General features: G+C 39.8%; 2 protein-coding genes across 3 annotated transcripts; both read right to left on the bottom strand.

Moving 5' to 3' along the window:
• Positions 1–41: 41 nt before the first annotated feature.
• On the bottom strand, positions 42–7,388 carry mboat7 (membrane bound O-acyltransferase domain containing 7). 2 transcript variants are annotated; one of them, XM_026371870.1, is made up of 9 exons: positions 7,263–7,388; positions 5,451–5,530; positions 4,154–4,283; positions 3,932–4,058; positions 3,676–3,832; positions 3,105–3,300; positions 2,634–2,786; positions 2,330–2,506; positions 42–2,115 (listed from the first exon to the last, which is right to left on the bottom strand). In XM_026371870.1, exons 2-9 carry the CDS (start codon positions 5,524–5,526, stop codon positions 1,704–1,706), a joined length of 1,428 nt encoding a protein of 475 aa, XP_026227655.1. In that variant the 5' UTR covers positions 5,527–5,530; positions 7,263–7,388; the 3' UTR covers positions 42–1,703. The 2 variants fall into 2 exon arrangements, with proteins under 2 accessions (XP_026227655.1, XP_026227656.1); XM_026371871.1 differs by having other exon boundaries at positions 5,451–5,533; positions 7,263–7,376.
• Positions 7,389–7,743: 355 nt separating this feature from the next.
• rps9 (ribosomal protein S9) lies at positions 7,744–9,940 on the bottom strand. The gene is made up of 5 exons (XM_026371884.1): positions 9,911–9,940; positions 9,084–9,196; positions 8,862–8,984; positions 8,502–8,688; positions 7,744–8,000 (listed from the first exon to the last, which is right to left on the bottom strand). The coding sequence occupies exons 2-5, from the start codon at positions 9,178–9,180 to the stop codon at positions 7,823–7,825; spliced, it is 585 nt and encodes a 194-aa protein (XP_026227669.1). The 5' UTR covers positions 9,181–9,196; positions 9,911–9,940; the 3' UTR covers positions 7,744–7,822.
• Between the last annotated feature and the right edge of the window lie 235 nt (positions 9,941–10,175).

Genomic DNA, 10,175 nt, shown 5'->3' with positions numbered 1-10,175 from the left:
ATGCATAGATAAAATCACAAAGACTTGAAAAAGCAAGTGAGTAACATTTATGAGAAAAGCTGATGTGTATTCCACATGCAACTAAGTTACAGGAAGTGGGGAGTGTTACAGCTGTTGCAGTATGTGAAGCCAAAGACCACAATACAAAACACACAGAAGGCAGAAATATAAATACTCTGGGTTTGAATTGATAGACTGTAATTCACACTCATCTCTGTGATATTATAATAAAAATAAAAAGAACCATTTGCGTATGAGCTGGGTTCTGGCACAGAAACAGTAAAAGATAAGAGAGCAACACCAGTAATTTGTAATTCAAATGATCATGAGGGAAAAAAACACACCGGGAGAGATGATATTTCCAATGCTGCTTTCTTTCATGCTCCTATAAAAACACATTTATTATCACAGTTTGAGTGGAAGAACCCTCGACGTGTTGAGTTTACAGTCTGCTGTGGTTAATGCTGGGTGATAACTCAGTATTACCATTATTATGATCACATAATGTTTTTTTAAATGGTTTCAGATACATACATCAGTATCTCCCAGCCCCAACTGTGCTATCATTCACGACTTTATCTTCTAAGCAGTTTATATTTATAATATAATCTTGTCATTTTTTGTATCAAATATTTGGTCCTGACCCTGAACGGTCCATGACGGCAGTACAGACATTTTGGCAGTGACTCGGACTCCTGCTGTCTTCCACATGGCACACTCTGTGAAAACAACACTGCTGATACTGAGACATCAGTCAATACAGTATCCAGGATATAATCTGAATTTTGAATTGAATTTTGAAACTACAGGCACAATGACAATACGAAAATAAACAGACAAACAAAAAAAACACTTTGAACTCACTGGACCAAGGGAGTAAACCAAAGCACAGAAACATTGAACCAATAAGACGAATACCACTGCAATGCTAAAAATGCTTAGTCATGTTAACACTTAAAGAAATCGTAGGAGGCTATACAAATGTAATCGTGTCTTTGCTTTACCCCTTTTAAAGTAAACCAGTTTGTATTTCACCAGGATGTTGTAAATTATTGTCTGTCGATAATAAAGGCAGCACAGTGCTTTTACGTTTCAGAAATTAAATCAGTCAAATTACTAAATTGTAATACTTAGTTCAAACACAAAAGGGAGGGACATTCTCATCACAATATGTTCATTTTTTACTCCAGTATAAATGTACTTTATTGTACTGTTGGTATGTTTTGTTCTTGCACCAACTCGGTTTTGCTTGTAATTATTCTGAGGGTTAGGTTTTGTTTTGTTTGACTCACCCTTCTACCCGTCTTTGAAACAGCATCTTGACATGTTGACAACCTGAAAGCTGGGAATGGTATCTTGAAATAAAATCACTGATACTGTATTAGGCAGTTGTTCCCGGTTTCCACATAAAATACAAGAGTAACATTCACTAAGCTCAAACATTCTTCTCCCAGTGTTTATAGAACTTTTATGTACATGTACACATGTGAAATGACAACTTTTTACCAGGGATAACATACCACGCTTTTGTCTGATTCATTGTAATTATAATAAAATTGAGTTCTCACAAGAAATCTTGCTGGACTTGCGCGACATTTGCTGTTAACAAGATAAGTGAGGGTGCAATAAATGATGAAAATTATAGTCTTGGTGTAACTCCTCCTCATGTCCCAAAAAGAATCCAACAAGTTCTGTACCTGTACTCAGTCTGTTTTGTCTCCAGCTTTATCTTTAGCATCTTCTATCTTCTCTCCCTCTTTTTTCTCATCCTTGTCCCCTTTCCTCCCTTCCCTTTTACCTCCTTTCAGTACTCTGCCCACTATTATGCAGCCAACAGCAATGACATGCATGATAAAGTAGATGGACATCCAGTAGTCGATGGTGTCAGAGGCCTTCAGCAGCACAAAACCCATGCACATATAGTCGTAGGCCCTCATCTTCAGGAACCAGTGAACCCAGTCAAAGATGTTCTGTCCACGAGGACCCAGTTTAGCACGGACAGAGGCCTCCATGGCAGACTCAGCTGCGATGCACAGAGGGATGGTGAGGAAGGAGAGGTAGTAGCCTGCATGTAGTCCATGCCAGTAGGCGCTGATAAACATTGTCCAACCAGCTCTGAGAGTTTAAGATAAACAAGAGAAATGTTCATGTCACAGAGTTTGGTTTCAGGTAGGTTGTGTGGAAACTTATTTAAAATCTCAGAACAATAAATGTGGATAACCTTGGTAAATAAAGTCATCCTCACAAGTTTGCCAAAACTGCAGTGCTCAGCTAAAGTATAGTATAAATTACACTGCACAGAGATTTACAGATGAGTACAGAACCAAACCTGAGCGTGTAGGATTTGAAGGGGGCGTTGGGATAAATGTAGTGATGCAGCCACCACTGCACAGTCATGTTCCAGTAACGCATGCCGTGTCGGACTTTCACACAGAAGTCTGTGTTGTAGCAGTCGATGTTCTGGATGGTTTTGAAATTATATGTCTCTTCAGCGGAGGGATCGGGACTGGTCACAAGGGAAGGAACAAATTCAAAGAAATATAAAAATATAAACTGCACACAGTCATATATGTTGGTTAAAACAAACTGATGCATCTTCTTTTAATATACTTGCTAGTGCAGTGATTTAGCACCTGTAGTTGACAGTGGGTCCTCCTCCAGGTTTGGGCAGCGCCTTTTCTGGATAGCAGCCCAGACCAGCACTGATACAACCAGCCTCAGCGCCGCACCACGCTGAATAGAAACGCATTCGAAAGATGAAGAATATCGCTATCATGTAGAAGAACCTGGTAATAGAGAGAAAACCAGTCAAACCAGTAACCCTGGGGGTTTATAGACTATTGCTCTAACAATGCCTGGTCTGCCTGTTCAGTTATACATTCATGGCAATATAAAACCTCAGCATTCTTTAGGTTGTTGAAAATATTTCATTTCATATTAGTTGATTAAACTTGGTTTATTTGTTGTTTGTTAATGTTTATGTGTTTTATCACGTTTATCAAGTGCATTATTTAAAATTACAGATTAATATAATAATAATATTATGGAATAAATCTTGTTCTGACACTGATGCAATTATTTAAGACCTTTCAATGTCACAATACCTGTAGAAAAAGTTTTCATTCAGGAAGTCCTCAGTGCGAACGTAGTTCAGAGGAAAGACAGAGTTGACAGCGAGGAACAGGGCGCCGTAGACAGGAACCAGCTTCAAACGCTGCAGACACGGCTCCCAGCCAGGCAGGGCCAGCGGCCTGGGCTGTCTCAGCCAGTCCACATACGTTTGGAAGCGAAAGAACGGACCTTTAAGGAGATGGAGGAATACAAGTTGGGTTGAGAAGGCGGTGAAAGAGACAAATGGACAATCAGGATGATGAAAGACACAGGAGGTAACAGTAGAGGACGAAATGATTCAAAAGAAGAGAGGGTGGTGTTGGAAAAGGGAGCAAGAAACCAAAATTAAGTAATTTCAAATAATACTGAAAAACAATATGGACTCACAATATCGAACATGTAGCAGAGAGTGAGACAAAGAGAGACAACAGTTAAAATCAATACAAATGAGCACTAACAGCAACACAGACACATTAATGGCTTGAAAACAAAGCTCATGACTAATTTTGAAATGTAAATCATACCAACAAAAACACTTCTGAGAAGACATTTCCATAGACCTACCAGTCATTATTCCAACATAACAGTAGCTATAGGACAGAATATCATAGAGAGATGGTTCCTGAGACAGACCACCAATGATGGGAGACTTGGCAAAGGAGCTCACTTCCTTTTTCTTTTCCATGTGGAAGCTGTGCACCTCATTTGCTAGACTCACCATCTGAGTTACCAACAGAAAGTCAACATACAAAAGTCAATAAAGGTGCACAAACTTAAACAATACTATGCACTGGTTTTTCCACTGATTTCTCTGTTGTACCTTGAGAGTGAGAAGTAGCTGGACGGCATTAGAAAAAGGTGTCGGTTGTGGTAAACCAAACCAGGTCACGAGGCGGAAGAAGAGGAGGTAGACAAAGGTCCAGCTGAGACTCAATGCTGGGGCATTTCTTGTGGGCAGAGACATATGTTATGAGTGACTTTACATGTCTCCACAGTCCAGTTTATGGAGGCTGCATAATAAAGGCTGATATTTATCTCTTACCGCCAGCTGCTCTTTATAATAATCCATGTTCCAATCACCGTCACCAAAGAGTGGAGTGTGTGAATGTGACAAGTAGCAATGGTGATGGAAAGGCCCAGAAGAAGAGCTGCCCCCTGCTTCACAGAAGGACCTAAAGGCCAAGAAAAATTATGTGATTAACCTACTTACGACCATCTGCCAGAGAGCTAAATAAAAATTAGGAAAAGCACCTGAAACACAGAAAGAAAAATGTTAAATCTATAAATGACACATATTAGTAGCGTCTCCAGAAACAATGAAAAAAAGACACCGAAAACAAGATTTTTGAGGAATTTTGTTTGGAAACCTGACGTTTATTCGGATCATCTATTTTTTTAAACTTAGAAAATTAAACTGCTAATGATAAGAGACAATTTTTAAGGGTGTTTTTAATACACATTTATACACATAACATAGAGGTATTGTGTGAGCTGTACTACACAGGTGAGGAATAAGTTGTATAGACTTTTTTGGCTCCAACAGATACAGGATTTCAGTGCTTCATCGGTGGAGCACTATTTAAAGTTGTACGACTAACTGTGTTGATGTCACAGACAGGATGTGCTTTTAACCCCAGTGAACAAAAATAAAAACAGTGTGAAAACATTTCACTTCAAGCATACCGGTTCTGCTATATACTAACTATATTTATACTTGTTGATGCTGTGAACCGGAATGGGCACAACCCAGATACAACAAGGTTCTCAACATGATTCAATAGTAACAGGTAAGATATGGGGGACTGAGATACTGTGTTTGTGCTCCACACAGAAGTCAACCCAGTCATCCATTTCATATGTTTTCTAAACAGTAATGGAGATAAAAAGAACGGTCAGAACTAGCAACGCTGTTATATCAGAAACTTCTAAGTAATGGGTTTAAACATTATGACAATATACAAACTGCTGTAGCAAACTGCACTAAGAGTGAGGCTGTTAATTAAAGTGACTGAACAAATAAAATGATCACTATTTAATTATTCATTGATTCATTCTTGAGCAACACCAAATTAAAAATCAATAATCCCTCACAGCTGAGCAGATTTCCACGTCCTTTATCTTTTTAAATGATCCAGTATCTTACTAGATTTACATCAGCAAATGTATATATGTACATCCTATAGAGAAAGTTAAACCATAGACGATAAACAGCTTATAGCAGAGCAGATACAAAGAGAACATTAATATAGGCCACAGTTGACCAGCAAACAAAATGTTGTAAATACTGTTTTAAATTTTTATGTCTGTAACTTGGGTTGAAATGCCATCAGAATACTCACTGAGGTAACGGAAGAGGAATCCAACAGGAATGGAAGCAGCGAGAATTCCCAAGTAAACCAGCTCATCAGGAGACATTGCTCTGCTGGCACAGAAACGTATCAGCTCAAAATACTCTCATATTAAATACTAAAGGCAGATATGCAACTAAACACAACAAAGCATGATGAACACAATGACAAAAACCCAGACAGTGTATCAGTCCATTCAAATACCCTGTAAAACACACTGTACTGCCTCAGTGAAGCTTATAAATCAAAATTTGTATTAAGATGGCATCAACCAGATACTGATTAAATCTTACAGTAGATTTTGCAAAGTGGAGGTAACCATATTTCACCCAAAAGTTACATACACTGAGTGAGGGTTTAGGTTTACCTCCAATGTGCAATTACACAACTAAGGCCTGTTTGTAAGAATAACCCTAAACCAGAGGTGTACATATAGTTTTAATTTGGCCAAGCTGTGGATTTGCATTGGAAATCATCAGCTTTTTATCTTGCACTAGCCGTACCCCCAGGAAAGTGTTTGACCAGTCTCAAACAACCAGGTGCATTCATAAAGAACTATTTACAGCATTAACAAGAACAAAAAGTCCTGTATCAGATGCCATAATTTCCACAGATCCCTAATCTCGAAGTCATGGAGTCGGACGGATTGCATTACAATCCAGAAGACACAGAGGCAGTCTACACCAACAGAAGAACTGAGGCAAGATCTCCAACATGTTTGAAACAACATATCAGTCATGTACTTGAAATACTCCTCAACTGTATCAAGAACGGGTGCGGGTGCTTCAAAGATAAAATGTGAATACACCGTGTTTTGATTGATTTTGTTTTGTCGACCTGGATTTAACTAAGCAAAAGGGTAAAAGCCTGGATAATTACTGCATGTATGGCATCAGCTAGGGCTAAATAACCTGTTGCCAGCTGAAACATAACCACTAATATCCACGTTTTTGTGTTTTATCACTGATTATTGATGTGTCTATAATTTATCTTGGATTTTTTTATTAACTGTGAGAGAGTTGCCCTAAAGTGCTGAAACGTTGAGAGCTGTAATGTGAGTAGCTTATCATAATAAAAAGTAACATTTCACCATTTATTAATTGTTTAAACATTGTATATCAAGAACCCTTAAACGTATTTTGAAGCCTGACGTTTGACAAAGTAGGTACATTAAACTGGGATATTTGTTTTCTGTTTTATAGACGAGAAAATAAATGTAGATCAGCAGATAAATCTTTAAATATCTAATTATTCATCTTAGATAGCAACAGTACTCATGTAATATTCAAGGCGTATTTCACAATAACTTCTCAGTTCAACATCCTGTGAAGTGAATGCAGGAGATTGTTGTAACATATTAAACAATAAGGACATTAAATGCAGACATGATACATATCCCAGTATTAAAGAACACGGATTGACACGTTTACAGCCGACTCTCTGAGCACTTTTAGGAGTTCCGTCGACAATATGAAGATGGTTTATTTTACCGAGCAGCTTTAACTGTGGCTAATCTTTGGGCGTCAAAAAGCTACTTCCAGGTAACGCTGGCTAACAAGCAGCAACACGTCCTAATAAATCGATAATGAGCATGTTATCGCTGACACAGACACAAGCAGATACAGTTAATGTGACGGGGGATAAACTAAGATTTCAGACACAGTCGTAACGTTAGTTAGTTTTCACTCGGACAGCTGGACGTTACAGATATAAACGTTGGTCTCAAACCTGTGGCTCGTTAGCTAACGTTACGACTGTAACAGGCTGTAGCAAGCATGAGTCTGAAATATTTCGGCTACTTACATAGATAATGACTTAAATCCACACCGTTAGAGAACTCGAGCCTCTTGCAGAGCGTGCAGCACAACCTCCCACCCACCGCTAACACCAGGCTCACAGCGGTTTCATTCACTTCCTATTGAACGTCAGGTGACGCCAGCTCGACGTCGGACGATACCATTCTTACTTTAGGGGTGTCAGGCTGCGGTTGTGTTGACTGTACCAAGCCAAACATAGGGATGACAAAATCACAGCTGGCCCTTTCATAATCTCTGGATCATGCATTTTGTTGTACTGTAGTGTAAATGTGTATAAAGTCACAACTTTCCCCTTTTAAAGCAGCTGGACAGTGTAGTGGTAAGCTCCAGTAGGGGTCCTTAGGCAAGACCTCTTTAGGCTTACCCTGTCATGCAAGTCATTTTGGATAAAAGCATCTGCCAAATGACCAAATGTAAAGCATTGTAAGAAAAAAAAAAAACCCCAAAACAAACCAAACATGACTCCATTTCCTGGTTAGACCAATATTTTATTGAAATCTGAATGTACAGGAAGTATCACAACACACTCCCTGGACAACATCCTTCTTAATCCTCCTCCTCATCATCAGCGCCTCCAGCGCCACCCTGGCCCTTCTTGGCGTTCTTTCTCTTGACACGGCCTGGACGTCCACCACCGTATGGAGATCTCAGGGAGAAGTCAATGTGCTTCTGGCTGTCCAGGCGAACCACAAAGGAGGGGATGTTTACCACCTGCTTGCGCACACTGCCAAAGAAAAGAAATAATGACAACTTTAAATAACATTTTGCTGATGGATGAATAAAGTATTTTAACATTTGGAAATATTAAAATGTAGTTCGCTAGCGTCAGCAGGCTTCATTGACGAGGAATTCGTGACACCACAGAAAATCTGAATATGAATCTTAAATCATCAGCCTGAGCATCTGATACCTTGCAACGCACAAGGCGTCATGAAGGCTACAATTGCCCGAGGTGCAATCTCCCATACCTTACCTGACAGCCACCAGACCAGCTGCACAGTCTGAGCCCTCATGGAAGGATTGGCTCTGGGCAATGTCTACTCACAAGGTATACGGTTTTGATACCGAATTGACCTTGTTGAAATGTTTAACTGATCTCAGCGGAGACCGTTACAAGTTGGTGGTCCTCTGATGAAAGAGGAAGGATTGACAGATTCTCTTGAATCCCCCAGAAGACTTAAACCTTAAATAGTTGAAGTCGTTATCCAGAAGCCATGTAGCTTACCGAATGTGCCTCTGGCGGATGAGGACACGGGCATGGTGGATGCTCTTGGCGAGTCCAAGCTTGAAGACCTGTGTCTGCAGCCTCCTCTCCAAGAAATCTTCAACCTTCAGACCCAGGATGTAATCGAGCTTCATCTTACCCTCGTCCAGCACGCCAATCCTCACCAGACGCCTGAGCAAAGCATTACCTGAAAGGCCACACAGGAGCCATTTATATACAGGAAATACATTTGATAAACTGTTTAGTGACAATACTGGCCTCATTGACGAGGAATTCGTGACACCACGGAAAAGTCTGACAATTTATAATTAAATCATCGGCCAGCAGACTGGTTAAAACCTATTAATATTTGCACCGTACCTTCAAACAGACGCTTGGGGTCCTTCTCGTCCAGAGTGAGCAGCTCTCTGGCAGCTTTACGGATCTTGGCCAGGGTGAACTTGACCCTCCACACCTCACGCTTGTTCCTCAGTCCATACTCGCCTTAAATGAACAAACAGATTCATTTTTCAGTTCAGTCAAGTCACACAACGTAAGCAGAATATGGGATAAACAAATACAGTGATTGTGTTAGTCTCTTACCAATGAGTTTCAACTCCTGGTCGAGACGAGACTTCTCGAAGGGACGGCGGGGGGTGACATAAGTCTTACTACAAACCCAACTCCTGGCAACGGGCATGGCGGCTTAGAAGTGCCTGCAATATGAACACATCTTAGTTTGTGTAGTCATTACAACATTTGAACAATTATAGCATAATGCAAACTACAATGTCTTTCAAAGGTAACCCCTATATGAAAACTAAATTCTTTAATTAAAACCAAACAATCTGTCAAGCTTTGCAGCTAGTTCAACAAGCAGACGATGCATCAAATCACGTTTCCATTTAAATAAACTCTAAGGTCTGAGAGAGCCGCATTTAAAGTATACTACCAACACAATTACTACAAATGGAGATACGTTCAAGAAATATGAAGTGTATAAGGAAATGTCCATTAAATACACGTATCTCTGTTAAACTAGTCAATACACTGCCAGACAGGACTCATGAGATCACAGATAATGTGCATCTACACCAATCTATTTACTCACAAAGCTCGGTGGTGTCAAAAAAGGTTAACCAAATTTGTAAAATGTAAGTGTATAACTTAAAAAGCTAATAAAACCCCATCGGGACGAATAGGCCGCAGCTGCACCACGTTGTTCCATGTGATAAGCTAGCGTTAGTTTAGCCGAGCCTTAGCTTGACATTCCTGATTAACAATACAGCAGAAAATGATGTGTTCGAAGTTTATAAACATATTTAGTCATACACCAAAGTTCCCTTTCCCTTCCCATGAATCTTCATAAAGACTTAAGGCCAAATGATGTGAGTCTATGTGTTGAAAAACTACGAGGCGGCTAACCATACCTGTCTCGCTCAGGCTACTGCTGTAAAGAGAACGATAAAGGAAGTTCCCGTTGGCTTTATAGTTCCTACTCTACACTACATTTCCCATCATGCTCCTCTGCGCTACACCGGACGTAGGCGTGTTGATCGCCCTCTGTTGGTGAAACATGAAACAACAGCTGGAAACATTGGGGTACTATCAGTGTGTGTATGTGTGTATATCTTCCTGCTAGATTGTAGATATGTGAGTATAATAAAAAAAAAAAGTCACATACAAGAAAATAAT

This window comes from Anabas testudineus, chromosome 16 (genome assembly GCF_900324465.2).
Source record: "Anabas testudineus chromosome 16, fAnaTes1.2, whole genome shotgun sequence".
Classification (NCBI taxonomy): domain Eukaryota; kingdom Metazoa; phylum Chordata; class Actinopteri; order Anabantiformes; family Anabantidae; genus Anabas; species Anabas testudineus.
This window is presented reverse-complemented; position numbering and strand designations above follow the sequence as displayed.